General features: G+C 41.9%; 1 protein-coding gene across 1 annotated transcript in view; it reads left to right on the top strand.

Moving 5' to 3' along the window:
* CHD2 (chromodomain helicase DNA binding protein 2) overlaps positions 1-16396 on the top strand; it is a 146771-nt gene extending 130375 nt beyond the window's left edge. The window contains exons 38-41 of the mRNA XM_011958054.1: positions 108-207; positions 2433-2646; positions 7993-8239; positions 12755-16396. Of these exons, the coding sequence (XP_011813444.1) occupies positions 108-207; positions 2433-2646; positions 7993-8239; positions 12755-13088 (895 nt within the window). The 3' untranslated portion in view covers positions 13089-16396. The remainder of the gene's footprint in view (positions 1-107; positions 208-2432; positions 2647-7992; positions 8240-12754) is intronic.
* The last annotated feature ends 232 nt before the right edge of the window (positions 16397-16628 follow it).

Below are 16628 nucleotides of genomic sequence, written 5' to 3'. Positions count from 1 at the left end.
TAGGGAATATACCACAGCAAAATTTATTAGTTTGCCATCCATGAAGATAATAAAAAATTGCTTTTCTAATTCTATAATTCACCAGAACTGTTCATTTTTCTTTTTAGGAACTTATGGATTTTTGTTTCCAAGTTTACAGAATTTGATGCTCGAAAACTGCATAAGTTATACAAGATGGCTCATAAGAAAAGGTCTCAAGAAGAGGAGGTAAAGTACAAATGCAATCCTAATTCATACAAACAAATACCAACTCCACAGAAAAATCTCTTAATTATTGTTTTTCCACAGGGAGATAGTCACAGAATCATGGGTTATTGCTGGTGCTAATAGTCAAACAATAAGACCAGATGGGTGAAATAGCCAATGTATTGGAGCCTAACATTGTTGAAATTCTGACAAAGAGTGTTTACCCTGTGTTTTTATGTCCTAGAATCATTTGTTCACCAGGTTTTTTCTTACATGTGCATTTTTCTTCTGTACATGTCTTATGGTAGCTTATAAATGTGGCTCCTAGGAAGTAATAGGGTGGTAGGCAGAAAATATTTTTTCTCTTCTTTTCTGGACCATCTGCTTGGTGTCCTTCCAGCTTTTGTATGGAAGGGGTCCTGCTATTCACTTGTGAGAGGTGCTTAGAAGTTGCCTCTCCTTTGGAGTAGGGGGATAGGTGCAAAAGTGAAATGGAGGAGGCTGCAGAGGCAATGCTCCTTGTGTAGGTGTGCCCATTTGCGTATCTGCTGACTTGCCACATGGGCTGTACCCAAGTTGGACGTTTGGTTCAATCTGTGAGCATTAAATACCACCCCCACTAATGTGTCAGCTCCATGAAGGCAGAGATTTTGTGTCTCTCATCTACTGCTATGTCCTCAGCACATAGAATGGAATAGAAAGGTGCCGGGGACAGGGAGGCACTCAGGAGTGTTTGTTACACTGTGCCCAGTGCTGTGTTGGCCTGTGAAGCAGCACCCTCAAGTAGTTTATAATTTAATTTTACGTGGAAGAATATGTTATAGCAGTAACATACAGGAATCATATACTAATAAGCATTATAAAAAATCTATAAAAGGATAGTCAGGAAAGGCCCTGGAGGGAATGAAATAGTTAGGAAAGGCCCTTTAGAAGGGAGTGAAAATTAGGAAGAGGGACTGAAGTTGGAAACATAATAATGAAAGACTTCATTCATTTAGGGATCAAAAATGAGTATAAGTTGAATAACAAAAATGGTGGTATCCTAATAGTGGGAGTATACATTGTCACAACTTTTCTGGAGGAGAATTCAGCAAGATTTATTAAGACTAAAGCATGCAGTTTTGCTTCCAGGAATTTAGTTTGAGAAGGAGATAGAGATTTAAACATGTTTATAATGGAAAGTACTTGGAAGCCCAGCAATAAGAAATACATTCAGTGTGTCCAGGCATGGTGGCTCATGCCTGTAATCCTAGCACTTTGGGAGGCTGAGGCGGGGGTGGATCACTTGAGGCCAAGAGTTCAAGACCAGCCTGTCCAGCGTGATGAAACCTCATCTCTACATAAACTACAAATATTAGCTGGGTATGGTGGCACATGCCTGTAGCCCCAGCCCCTCAGGAGGCTGAGGTGGGAGGATTGCATGAGACCAGGAGGTAGAGGTTACAGTGAGCTGAGATTGCGTCACTGAACGCCTGCCTGGGCAACAGAGTGAGACTCTGTCTCAAAAAAACAAAAAACAAAACTCAGTAGTTCATGATATATCCATATTGGGAAGTACTAATCAATCATTAAACATAATATTGTAGAAATAAGTATTTACATGGAAAGACTTATACATTAAGTGAAAAATGAATGCCAAATATTTTTGTTTAAAAACCTCTATATAAATACAAAGAAAAGCTTAAAAAATATGTGCCAAAGTATTAACAGTAATTCCCTTGCTGGTTAGGTTTTAGGTCACTTTATTCTTTTTATTTTGTGATTTTTTTTTTTATATCAAACATTTGACTTGTGTGATAAGGAATAATGTTACTCCAACATTCAGATATTTAGCTTGATGACTTTGGCTTAGGAGTTAGTTCCCACTGAACAGTGGAGGGTTTTTTGTTGCGGTTAGCCTTGGAAAGTTGGTAGTCTTGGCTTTACGTGGTCCAAGATGATCCTCCGAGAGTGCCACCAGCCTGGGCAACTGTACAGTGCCCTGTACAGTGACATCTAGCGGTGTATGCATGTGTTCTTGCAGGTACTTAGCAGTGATGGTCAAACTCAGCATAAATTCCACTGAGTTCCCCCAGCAAATAGCCTAACAGTGGAATTTATGAGCGTTTTTTGGTTAGGAGGTAGTGAACGGCAGTTCAAAAGTTAAGAAGGACAAGAGGGAGCTATTTAGAGGTGATAGCCTTTATTCTTCTCTGGGGAATTAAGCCTGGGATCTTGAGCTTCTTTGGTTTCCTTTTACTCTTTAGGAGCAAAAGAAGAAAGATGACGTGACTGGGGGTAAGAAACCATTTCGTCCAGAGGCCTCAGGCTCCAGCCGGGACTCTCTGATATCTCAGTCCCATACCTCACACAACCTTCACCCTCAGAAGCCTCATTTGCCTGCCTCCCATGGCCCACAGATGCATGGACACCCAAGAGATAACTACAATCACCCCAACAAGAGACACTTCAGTAATGCAGGTAGGTCATTAAGTGGAGTTTTTAAAAGAGGTGCCAAAAAATAAAAAATTCACATAGCCGTTTCATTTTCCACAGACAGTGGCTGGACTGTTGTGCTTTTTTTTCTTCTAACACTTCATTGTCCCCTCTTTTCTTACACTTTATTGTCCTCTCTTTTCTTAATGAGAGAAAGCATGAAATAAAGATCCCCCCAATTTTTTTGTTTGTTTGTTTGAGACTGAGTCTCGCTCTGTCACCCAGGCTGGAGTGCAGTGGCTCACTGCCACCTCCACCTCCTGGGTTCAGGCGATTCTCGTCCCTCAGCCTCCTGAGTAGCTGGGATTACAGATGTGCACCACCACGCTTGGCTAATTGTTAAATTTTTAGTAGAGACAGGGTTTTGCCATGTTGGCCAGGCTGGTCTCAAACTCCTGGCCCCATGTGATCTGCCCACCTCAACCTCCCAAAATGCTGGGATTATAGGTATGAACCACTGCACCTGGCCCCAGGACTATTATTTAAGCTTCAGATTAAGAAGAACCCAGCTAACGTGAACAAACGAAAAAGACTGAGGGAGAAGTTTACATTCTGTATGGCAGTTAAATGATTAAAACTGCTAATATTCAAAAAGCTCTTGTAAATTGAGAACAAAACAATAACAATAGAAAAATGGGCAATCAGTAGAGTGAGGAGACAGTCTATGTAAGGGGAGAAAATATTACCAACCATACATCTGATAAGGGGATAATATCCAAACTGTGTAAGGAACTCAACTCCTTATGTAGCAAGAAGGCAAATACTCGACTGAAAAGTGGGCAAAGGACCTGAATAGACATTTCTCAAAAGAAGACATACAAATGGCCAACAGGTATATGAAAAAATGTTCAACATAACTAATCATCAGGGAAATGCAAATTAAAACCATGATGTCAGTTCACACTTGTTAGGATGGCTATTACCAAAAAGTCAAAAGATAAGGGTTGCCAATGTGGAGAAAAGGGAACCTAGCACATTGTTGGTGGGAATGTAAGTTAGTACAGCCATTATGGAAAACAATGTAGAGATGCCTCAGAAAAATCACAGATAGAACTACCATATTATCCAGAATGTAGAGATGCCTCAGAAAAATCACAGATAGAACTACCATATTATCCAGCAGTCCCACTACTGGATATACATTCAATGAAAATGAAATTAGTTATGTTGAAGAAATATCTGTACTTACATATTCATTGCAACATCATTTACAATAGCCAAGATATGGAATCATCCTAAGTGTTCATCAGCAGATGAGTGGATAAAGAAAATGTATATAAGGCCGGGCGCGGTGGCTCAAGCCTGTAATCCCAGCACTTTGGGAGGCCGAGATGGGCGAATCACGAGGTCAGGAGATCGAGACCATCCTGGCTAACACGGTGAAACCCCGTCTCTACTAAAAAATACAAAAAAAAAAAAAAAATGTATATATACACAATCAAATAGTATTCACTCTAAAAAGAAGGAAATCCTGTCGTTTGCAACAACATGGATGAATCTGGAGGACATTTATGTTAAGTGAAATAAGAGAGGCACAGAAAGAGAAAAACTGCATATTCTCACTTATATATGGAATCTGAAAAAGTCAAACTGATAGAAGCAGGGAGTAGAACAGTAGTTACCAAGGTTGGAGGTCAGGGGAGAATTGGGAAGACATTAACAACAGAGATAAAATTTCAGTTAGATATGAGGAATAAGTTGAGAAATCTGTTGTGCAACATGGTGACTGTAGTTAATGTATTATATTTTTGGAAAATTACTAGGAGATTTTAAGTGTTCTTGCCACAAAAAATAAGTGCGTGAGGTAGTGCATATGTTAATTAGGCTGATTCAGCCATTCCATAATGTATATGTATTTTAAAAATTGCGTTGTAATCGATAAATATATACAATTTTTAATTGTCAATTAAAAATTTTTTACAGCCTGGGCAACATAGACTCCATCTCTAAAAAGTGCGAAAATTAGCTGGGCATAATGGTGTAGTAGTCCCAGCTACTTGGCAGGCTGAGGTGGGAGAATTTCTTAGGTCTGGGAGGTGGAGGTTGCGGTGAGCCAGGATTGCACCACTGCACTCTCCAGTCTGGGCGATAGAGTGAGACACTGTCTCAAAACAAAACAAAAATTGCAGTTTTGAAACAAAACTCAAAGGAATCCATATTGAATTAAAATTTTGGAAATTCGATTAGAAAAAGTTAACTCTGTAGAGCTTATCCATTGTTTTAAAACAAAATGAGCAAAAGTTATGAATTAGTTCATATAAAAGAGAAAATTCAAATGGCCAATATGATAAGATGACCAACCTTGCTACTAGGGAAATATAAATTAAAGCAACAATAGGTTAACCAATTTTTTTACCCATTCAGATCATCAAAAATTGAAAAGGGAAATACACACCAATTGCTAAGAAAGTGAATTACTATAACCTTTTCAAAAATAATCTGGAAACCCACTCTGCAGGTTCTCTGTTCCTCCAGCAGTGGTCCGTGCCTGGGAAAGACCCAGATCCTTAGCCTCTTGCTGGTGCTCAGGATCACAGATCTCTTCAGTGGTGACAGAAGTCATCTCTTATCTCTGAGGTTTTCTGCTCTGTGGAATCTTAGTCCTCCTAGTCCTCATTGCCTTAGCTGCTCTTTGATGCCTTTAACTTTTTTTTTTTTTTTTCGGGGGAGATGGAGTCTGTCTCTGTCACTCAGGCTGGAGTGCAGCGGCACGATCTTGGCTCATTGCAACCTCCACCTCCCGGGTTCAAGCGATTCTTCTGCCTCAACCTCCTGAGTACCTGGGATTACAGGCACACACCACCATGCCGAGCTAATTTTTTTTTTTCTTCTATTTTTAGTACAGACAGGGTCTCACCATGCTGGCCAAGCTGGTCTTGAATTCCTGACCTCAAGTGGTCCATTCACCTCGGCCTCCCAAAGTGCTGGGATTACAGGTGTGAGCCATTGTGCCTGGCCTTAAACACGTTCTTTTTAATCTTCCCTTTCTCATTGTTTTTAGCAGGATGTAATTCTGCTACATGCTACCCTGCCTGGAAGCGTAAGTTCTATGTTCTGTAATCTTAAAAATCTGAGTTCAAAATTATTTCATCACTATTTTGTTGAGGGAAAAACAGTTAATGACTTTGCAGAATGACTGGGAAATGTTTCCCTGTTCTTAGACCTAGTTGCATTAGTTATACTGGCTTTTTTCTAGTATTAGGCTGTTTCTGTGTTTTTCATATGATGTCACTTATTTTATATTCTGAATCCTTTAAAATAACTTCTTACTAAATGCATTCTTTTATTTAAACTTTGGATTCCTCACCCATCTTTTTAATAGCTCAATACTTTGTAACCTGTGATTTACCTCACAGAAAGTTTAAGAAGAAAGAAAATCTGTTTGATTTACTCTAGAAACAATGAATTAGCTTGAGTTTTAAACATCTCTATAAAACCACAGATATTGATATCCTGTTAGAAATCTCATTTGATTTGAAGCCATCTTCAAGTGATCCTTTGCATGTTTAGAAGGTGTCTCTTTTTGATGTTATTTGTTAATTCTTAGGGTGAATAGTCAAAAGTTTTTTACTTTGTGGTACTCTCATCTGATTTACCCAGATCAGCAATGAATTTAAGCCACTGGTTGACTGTACATCATATTAATGCTATCAGTTTCTAAGCTGGGCACTTCCTTAATGGTGTTATTCTTCAACTCTGTAGAAAAAAGCTAGAAGGCCAGCAAAATGAGTAGAGACATTTATTTGGTAGCATGTCTTTGATCTTAACATAATTATAGACAGAAGATGGATTTTTCCGTGAGGTCATAGGTTCCTTTTGGTTAGTCCTCTGTGTTAGTTTCCTAGGGCTGTATATAACAAAGTACCACAGACTAGGTGGCTTAAAACATCAAACATTTCTTTTCTCACATTTCTGGAGACCAGGAAGTCTAAAAATCAAGGTGTCATTAGGGTTGGTTCCTTCTGGAGGCTCCGAGGGAGAATCTGTTCTGTGCCTCTCTTTTGCCTTCTGGTGGCTACCAGCAGTTCTTGGTGTTCTTAACTCATAGGTGCATCACGCCAATTTCTGCCTCCATCTTTGCATAGCCTTTCCTATGCATAGCCTGTCATATCTCCCTCTGCCTTTATTTTGAAAGCATGCCTGTCCTGGAATTTATAGCCCAACCTAAATTCAGGGTGATCCCATCTAGAGATTTTTAACTTAATTACATCTGCAAAGACCTAGGTAAAATTTTTTCACACTCACAGGCTCTGGGGGGACATGATATTTTGGTAGCCACAATTTAACTCTCCATCCCTGGACTTCTGTGTCCTCACTACATTTTCTGATTCAAGTGAGTATGATTCTTTTCCTTAGGAGAAAAGGCAGGCTACAGAAGTTAAAAGGATTATAGTTTGGCCTTATCCTTAAGAAACAGAACACTGATCCAAGCTCAAAGTTAGAGAAATTACTTTTTTATAGGAGGAGGTCCATTTTTGTGTGTGTGCAGAATAGGGAAGAATAATAGAATCAGTGAGTGTAGTCTGGAGAGATTTTCAGAGATCAGGCACAGCAGGTACCAGCAGGTGAAATAAACATTAGATGAATAACCAGAGGATATTACCTTGCAGCTGTGAAACTCAGCAGTATCATTTTCTGAATTAGTTTGGTTTCGATGTTAAGAGTTTGCCACAGATTGGAAGGTTAAACAGGTATGGAGAGTGAAAAGCGGTAGTTCTTAAAATTTCAGAAGGAGAGGAGTAGTAAATTTTGCCTTAAAATCTTGTTGGAAAGAATGTTTAGGAGTCATTACTGATATGTTAGCAGCAACAAGACCAAGAAGAAAGAAATTTAATGTCTGTTTATAACATGTGTCAGACTTTCATTTGGAACTTCAGCAAAGTAGTGCTTATTTCAGCAGCATACCTAAGAAAATTGGAACAATACAGAGAAGACTGGTATGGAAGAAAATAAAAATAAAAAATAAAGCTGGGCGTGGTGGCCCACAGCTGTAATCCCAGCATCTTGGGAGGCTGAGGCGGGCAGATTACCTGAGGTCAGGAATTCGAGACCAGCTTAGCCAACCTGGTTTAACCCTGTCTCTACTAAAAATTCAAAAATTGGACAGGCGTGGTGGCGGGTGCCTGTAGTCCCAACTACTCGGGAGGCTGAGGCAGGAGAATTGCTTGACCCAAGAGGTGGAGGTTGCAGTGATCTAAGATCGTGCCACTGCACTCCAGCCTGGGCAACAGAGCAAGACTCTATTTCCAAAAAAAAAAAAAAAAAATTGTAGTGAAAGTGAAATTCGTCCATTTCTTGCAGTTGTCAGATCATTCTTTTCTTTTCCTGCAGATCGAGGAGACTGGCAGAGGGAAAGAAAGTTCAACTATGGTGGTGGCAATAACAATCCACCATGGGGAAGCGACAGGCACCATCAGTATGAGCAGCACTGGTACAAAGACCACCATTATGGGGACCGGAGACATATGGATGCCCACCGTTCTGGAAGCTATCGACCCAACAACATGTCCAGAAAGAGGCCTTATGACCAGTACAGCAGTGACCGAGACCACCGGGGACACAGAGATTATTATGACAGGTATGCGAAAGGCTGTGAGACACCAGGTGCCCACCTTTGCCAGGAGCTGTTTCTAGGGAGAAAGTGACGTATACATGAATGTATTTATCTATGAAATGACTGGAGATCTCATCATGTGTCAGCCATAGGGAATCCCATGTCTTAGTTATAGGTTTTATGTTTTATTTTCTGGGTCATAGGGAGCACATTTCACCTGTGAAGGAAAAGAGTTTTCTGCCATCTTCTGAGGAAATCAAGTCAAGTGGTCGCCATAAAATGTTGGAGTCAGCAACCAAAAGTATTAAGCTCTGTGCGAGGCTGTCAGCCACACTAGGTGTCAGGGATCCCAAGATGGGTACCAACCTGTGGTCCTTACCTGCCACGAGCCCATAATTGAAGAGTTGAAGCCTTTCGAAGCTGCACCCTCTTTCCTTCAGTACAATACCACCGGTAGTACAATGAGTCAGAGCTTTACATTGTGAGAGTAGCAAGTCCAGGGAGGGTTAAAGAGGTTTTATCTGTATTTCCTAATTTCAAATCTTGGATAATTTAACCTCATAGCAGCTTTGGTTTTCAAAATACAAGCACTGTACCTTGAATTTAAAGTGGGAAAATTTCATATACATGTCTCAAAGTCCTGCTTTGTTTTTGGAAGAACTGGTAACAGCAGGCTGCATTAGCAGAGAGCTGTAGCTGAGTAACCGCCACCTTCTTGGGAGTCTGCCCCTCACTCCCACCCTTCTCTGTTGTCTGGACCCAGTGGGCACTTGCCCTGCATTCCTCTAGTAGGTCTGTATTTCTCTTTGGTTTCACTTTTCTTTTGCCTGAAGGACTTTTTCTGCTGGTGATAAATTCTTTCAGTGTTTGTATGTATGCCTGAAAATGTATTTTGCCTTCATTTTTGAAAGCAGTTTTTGCTGAGTATACATTTTTATTTTTACAGTTTCTTTCAGTACTTTAAAGATATACTTCTGCTATGTACTTGCATTGTTTTGTGATGAAAAATCTGTCATCCTTATCTTTGTTCGTCTTTACGTAATGTTCCTTTTAAAAAAATCACTGATTATGATGTGTCTTGGTGTATTTTTCCTTGGTTTCTTGTGCTTGGAAATTTTTGAACTTCTTGGATCTGTAGGTTTATTGTTTCCATAAAATTTGGAAATTTTTACAATCTTTTTCAAATATTTTTTCTGACCCCCCACTCTCTCCTTCTTTGGAGATTCTCATTACACCTATATTAGCTTGCTTGAAGTTGTCTCACAGCTCACTTGTATTCTGTTGACTTTTTAAAAATTATGCTTTCTCTGTGTTTCATTGTGGATAGTTTCTATTGCTACCTCTTCAAGTTCACTAATACGTTCCTTTGCAATGTCAAGACTGCTGTGAGGCCCATCCAGTGTACTTTGCATTTTATACATTGTAGTTCTATCTCTAAAAGTTCAGAAAGTTGTATTTGGGTCTATATATATATTATATATACACACACACACATATATATATTTTATATATATATATATATATATATGTTCTGTCTCTAACCTTTTAAAACCTGGAACACAGATGTAACGATGGTTTTGATATCCTTGTCTGCGAATCTTACCACTTGGGTCAGTTTCAGTTGATACCTCCTCACTGTGGGTCTTGCTCCCTGGTGCTTTCTGTGCCTAGTAATTTTTGGTCAGATGACAGATGTAACATTTACCTTATTGGGTGCTGGATATTTCTGTATTCCTGTAAGTATTCTGGAGCTTTGTTGTGAGTTGCAGGTTATTTGGAAGCAGTTTCTTTCTTTCAGGTCTTGCTGTTAAGATTCGTTAGGTAGAACCAGAGCATTGCTCAGTCAAGGGCTGATTGCCCACCCCCAAGGTGAGGAGCCTCATTGCACTCTACCCAATTGCATTAGTCTGTTTTGCAGGAATACCTGAGGCTGGATAATTTATAAAGAAAAGAGTTCTATGTGGCACACAGTTCCGCAGGCTGTACAAGCATAGCACCAGCATCTGGTTGGCTTCTGGAGAGGCCTCAAGGAGCTTTTACTCATGGTGGAAGGTGAAGTGGGAGTAGGTGTCCCATGGCAAGAGGGAGCGAGAGAGAGAGGAGGAGGTGCCAGCCTCTTTTAAAGCACCAGCTCTCACATGAACTCAGAGAACTTACTCATTATCACAAGGACAGCACCAAGCCATTTATGAGGGATCTGCCCAAACACCTCCCACTACAACATTGGAGGTCACCTTTCAACATGAGATTTGGAGAGGACACATACCCAAACCATATCACTAGTGCCTCTTGAATCTGGAGGTCTTTGGTGTGACTGGTGGCAACAGGCATGATGCCAGTTCTTTGTGAGCACAGGGCACTATTATCTTTAGTCTTTTTGGGTGTTTTTTTCCCAGGCCTTGGGTAGTTTCCCCACATGCACATCATAAGCAGTATTCAGCTGTATACTTGGGAATCCTCTGTAGATCTTCAAACTTCTTTCTCTGCAGAACTGTCTTCTCTCATGCCATGTCCTATGAACTCTGGCCACCTTGGTTCCCCATCCCTCACCTTGGGAAGCCAACTGGTGTCTTTCTGGGTTTCCTTCTTCCTGTGTCACAGATTGAGGACTATCTCATGATAGTGAGCGGGAGCAGTTAAAAGGCTCATTTCATTAGTGTCCATTCCTCAGAGATCACTGTTCATTGCCTGATGTCTGGTGTCCTGAAAACCACTGTTCTATACGTTTTGTCCCTTTTGGCTGTTTCAGGCAGGAGGGTAAATCTAGTCCCTGTTGTTCCATTTTGACTGGAACTTGAAGTTGCTCAATTCTTCCTCCCTCTCTTTCTTGCATTGAGGTGAAATTCATATTACTTAAAGGAACTATTTTAAAGCGAACAGTTGAATGACCTTAGTGCATTTATAATATTGGGCAGCCACCACTTCTGTCTGGTTCCAAAACACTTTCATCACTCAAAGAAAACTCTATAACCATTAAATAATCCTTCCCCATTATTCCCTCTCCCCAGCCTCTGGCAACCACCAGTTTGCATTCTATCTCCCTAGATTTGCCTATCCTAGACATTTCATATGGAAAGAGTCATACAATATGTGACTTTTTGTGTCTAGCTTCTTTCACTTAGCATAATGTTTTCAAGCTTCATTCATATGGTAGGGTTCATTCATCAGTACTCATTCCATCTTATGGCTGAATAATATTTCATTGTATGGATATACCACATTTTGTTTATCCACTCATCTGTTGATGGACATTTGAGTTGTTTCCATCTTTAGGCTATTGTGAATAATGCTGCAGTGAAGATTGGTATACAGGTACTTGACTACCTGTTTTCAGTTTTGGATATGGACCTAGGAGTGGAATTGTTAGTCATATTCTTTACATTTTTAGGAAACACCAAAATGTTTTCTATGATGGCTGAACCATTTTACATTCCTACTAGCAATGTATAAGAGTTGAAGGTTTTCCTTATCTTTGCCAACACTTATTTCCTGTTTTTTTTGTTTTTTGTTTTGTTTTTGTTTTTGTTTTTGTTTTTTTGAGACAGAGTCTCGCTCTGTTGCCCAGGCTGGAGTGCAGTGGCCTGATCTCAGCTCACTGCAAGCTCCGCCTCCTGGGTTTACGCTATTTTCCTGCCTCAGCCTCCCGAGTAGCTGGGACTACAGGCGCCTGCCACCTCACCCGGCTAGTTGTTTTTTTTTTTTTTTTTTTTAGTAGAGATGGGGTTTCACGTATTAGCCAGGATGGTCTCGATCTCCTGACCTCGTGATCCGCCCGTCTCGGCCTCCCAAAGTGCTGGGATTACAGGCTTGAGCCACCGCGCCCGGCCTGTTTTTGTTTTTTTAATGAATATAGCCATCTTGATGGGTGTGAAGTAGTCTCATTGTGGGCTTGAATTTGCATTTCCCTAATGATTAATGATATTGAGCATCTTTTCATGGTTTTTTTTGCCATTTGTATATCTTCTTTGGAGAAATGTCTGTTCAAATCCTTTGCCTGTTTTTGAGTTGGGTTGTTTGTTTTTGTTGTTGAGTTTTACTAGTTCCTTTTTTAATGGTATCATGAGTAGTTTACCATGGTCCAAGCTAAAAATTTTAATACTGTTCACACTGAGTTGATTTTTAAGAGAATTGTATTAACTAGTCACTTACTTGTTGCATATTTAGGTTGATGGTGTTATTAATAACTTACAAAATAATTTCTGTGGCTCTTTATCTCATGGGCTGGGTCCAGGAATATGGAAATGTTTATGGATCTTACCAGATTTTTCCTAAAGGGAGTGAGTTTGCAAAGCCATCAAGTGTGTACTTGTGTCACTGCACACTTGAGGCTTATTTCATAGGATGTGTTATGCTAGTAAGTGTAAAATGACTCTTTGTTATTAATGTTTTTGATTCCTGATAATGTGAGCATTTGTCCTTGAGTCCGTTTGTAAGTGTCCTTGAATATGAGTATATGAGGAAGAGCCAAGTGGGTGGTGAAGAGAAGTGGATGAGAATTTGGCTTCAGTCTTTCGACTAATTCTTGCATCTCTATTTCAGGCACCATCATGACTCCAAGCGGAGGAGATCCGAAGAATTTAGGCCTCAAAATTACCACCAGCAGGATTTCCGACGAATGTCTGATCACCGCCCCCCTATGGGCTACCATGGCCAGGGACCCTCAGACCATTACCGCTCTTTCCACACAGACAAACTGGGGGAATATAAACAGCCTCTACCCCCATTGCACCCTGCAGTCTCAGATCCTCGCTCACCCCCTTCTCAGAAATCTCCTCATGATTCCAAGTCACCCCTGGATCATAGGTCTCCTTTGGAGAGATCACTAGAACAGAAAAACAACCCAGATTATAACTGGAATGTTCGGAAAACATAAAGGACAGCTCGTAAAGGAGAGAGTAAGAGTCACCAAACACGTGGATATTTTTGGTCTGATCCTACAGTAGCCAGTTATCTAGACCAGTAAGTGGAGTTTCGGACACGCTGCTGCTGTCAACTCACTGGCTGAAGGAGCACTTCAAGGAATGGGAGGCCTTTCACTGGGTCCAGCTCTGATTTGGGTCACCACTCCTGCACTTTGGCAGCCCATCCCATTCCAGCCTAGTTCTGGCCTCCCACTTTGATGGGCACTTGAAGGAGGAGCTGACTTTGTGTATACCAGCTTCACTGGGATGTGTTTCCCCAGTCAAGGAATAGGGGATCTTCAGAGTCATGAATGTTTTCTTGCCAGAATCAGTGTTCCCAGGACCTTAGTGCGTCACTGGGGCAGGAACTGGTGCATGGAGGCTGCTGGGACCTGATGTTACAGTGTGTGATTTGGTTGATTTGGTTCATTCTGACATGATGGATGCTGCTGATGGGGAGTGGGGAGTTGGGGCAAGTGGGTGGGGACAAGCATAGGACTTGAAGGGGAGCAGGTACACCCCTCACATGTGTTCTTGGGAGAAATGATACACTCGGCCTCATTATGTGAAACCTATGGGCAGGGTTGGGGTGGGGAAGTAGAGAGAGGGCAACAGCTTCCACAACTGCTTTATCTCTGCCAACACTAATTTTTCCCACACTGTCTTTGTACATTTCAGAGGTTTGGTCTCCAGAGTGGGCCTCCTTTCCCCACTGTGCCGGGGAAAGTAGGTCGCTCTGGATGACTTTTGAGTACTGTGAGTTAGGCAACACTGACTCCAGCATGGGTCTTACTTGACTGGGGAGTAGGCTGAGTGAGAAGTGGGGTGGGGTAGGGTGGGGAGTAGTGTGGCCAGGGAACTGGAATCCCTGGTGGATTTCTGATTCCTATGGTGAGAAGGAAAACTACAGGACCTGGAGAAGGGGATGCAGAGGCAGGCCTGCTGACCAGTTTGTTGCTGGCAATCACAAAGGTGGGGGTCCTGGTGCAGGCAGTGAACAGGCTTCTAATGTGGGGTTCAGTAGTGCCAGCAAGTGGGGGAAACTTTCAGTATTGGGCTAGGTCAACACTTCCTGCTGCATTTTCCTTCCCTTTGCACAGCTTGAAGAAATAGATTGGACAGAATCACACATCATGTGGTGGGCAGATGGAAATAAGTACCTGTGGTGAACAAGTTTCTACTGTAGTTGGAGATCATTAGAATTCAGTTTCTCTTAGAATATAATCAGGTATAGACCTAAGTTAAACTTTTTCCCAAACAGGGAGCATCCAAAGACACAGTGACTTGAGCTATAGATAGTAAGAATCATACTAGAGTTGAACTGAGTCAGGTTTAGGAAGCAAGTTGGTTGCATCAATTAAGCGGGCTCTTTTCAATTTACTGATGCTGGGGCCTTCAGTTTTATCATTCTCAGTGTAGCTTGCCAGTATTGTTGAAGTATCCAAAGGCCTTTCTAGATGGAGACAGAATAACTGACTTGAACATACAGTGTGCCTGTAAGTGTCCAGGCTCAGAGCTGGTGAAAACCCCTCTGTTAGGCATGTGCAGCGTTAAACTCCCTGAAGTAACTTGTGAGGACTTCAGTGCTTGCTGGTGTTCTGGGCAGCACCATGAATGCCTTTACCAAGACATGCCGCGTTGTATCCTCCAAATGAAGCAGATGTGGCTGTGATGTGGCCCTTGCTCCTGCTACACAGAGCATTGCAGGACTGGCCTGTGCGGTTTCCAGATGAGGGTCTGGATCCTGAAAGCTTGTGTTGAGAGCTCAGTGGACCCACCCCCCTTACTGAACCCTCATAGTTGTTGGGGTTGTTCAGCCTGGATTTGTAGCACACATGCCCTGAAGCAAAGCCCTGGTGACTGCATGAGCCACCTGACCACAGTCCTCCCATGGAGGGCCTGCTGTGATGCTCAGTAGAGAGGGCAGGGCATGTGTCTCCACTTAGGCCACACAGTGATAAGGAAACCACAGATGGAGCTTCTTGCTGATAATACTGACTCTAGCCCATGTTTGCTTTGCCCAAGCCAAAGAGGAAGGTTAGGTTGGCTTGTCAAGCCCTTGAGCAATGGGAGATGGGGTGGGAAGGAGATGAGCCCCTGCAGAGAGTTGGGTCGTGTCCTCCAGGAATGAAAGGAGGGGCAATGGAGTCACCAGAGGCCCTGCATTTCCATCAGGGTTTCCACAGTCATCAGGGCTTCTCTCAAGTCGCTGATAGGAGATGTGAGTTATGCCCAAAGATGTCTTATCATGAGGAAAAAGGAACTTCCTTTGTTCACATTCAGGACTGACTGTTAGTGCCATATGAAGTAGCAAAAGGCAGTATCGGCCAGATCAGTGTTACATTGATTGTAAAATTACAGTGTCCCCATTAGACAACTGTTTTAGGTGCTGAAGTATGTTTGAAGAGTGTGTTGGGAAAAAGGAAGCATTTCTTCATCGATTTAAATCAATATGAATATTATATGCTTAAATAAACAAATTTGCACAGGTAAATTCTCTCACTTGTGAATGGGAGAAGCTGCCCCAGGAATCTGTGAGGATGGTATTCCCTGGAGCCTGGCTTTGAAAGAGTTCATTGTTGGTAGAAATAACAGGGGTTGAGGAAGAGGGATTTAGCATCACCTAAAACCTGCACGTGAATAAGGGTTGACATGATACACTATGGCCTTAGAAAAGGGCCACATGAAACCCCAAGCTAATCACTGCGGTCTTTCAGAGCCGGACAGACAGGTGCCAGCAGAGCCCGGGGCTCGCTCTCCTTTCAGTCATTCCTTAGCCCTTCAAAGGGAAGCCCAAACACTTTGCACGCTGTGCTGCAGACATTCTGGCCTGGTGTGTCTGAAAGTTGCATCAGTCCTCACGGTGCAAACAAGGTTTATTTAGGAAGTCACATAATGACACTGAAATCCTACAGACCAAAATCCACTTGTCAGCAGGAGCAGCAGCCCAGGCCCAGCACCAGCGGTCTTCCGGCTCCTCTGAGGGCTGCCACGTTGGGCGAGGGGAGCCATGCCAAGGGTCCAGGCTGCTTTAGGCCATCTGTGCCCCACTCATTTGGGGACAGATGGTTTTTCTTTATTGTAAAATTGTGGACTTTTAAAACCTGTTGACTAAACAGTAATTAATTTATATTTGTGAAAAATGCCACTGTCCTAGTGATTTCTGATGTAAATAATGTTGTTTATATAGTATGTATTAAATTTTCCTACATTGTAAAACTGCTGTACTTTTGATTCTTGTATATTAAAAAGTGTTACTGAGGATTTTTAGAAATTGGGCTAACACGTTGCATTGCATTGTGGTGTGAGCTGTGTGACTAGAGATACCTCCTTTTCTCCCTTCCCTCGGTTGCTGGGTCACATCCAGATTTTTTGACAGCTTGTGAAGTGGAGCCTTTTAAAGTTGCATTTCCCTCTCTCCAGCAGTTGCATTGTCGCGTACAAGCCTTAACACCACAGGTATCTAAGCTATTCCTGAGTATGCCATTGCTGAGGTGAACAGCTTCCTAGCC

This window comes from Colobus angolensis, unplaced genomic scaffold (genome assembly GCF_000951035.1).
Source record: "Colobus angolensis palliatus isolate OR3802 unplaced genomic scaffold, Cang.pa_1.0 Scaffold112, whole genome shotgun sequence".
NCBI lineage: Eukaryota > Metazoa > Chordata > Mammalia > Primates > Cercopithecidae > Colobus > Colobus angolensis.
This window is presented reverse-complemented; position numbering and strand designations above follow the sequence as displayed.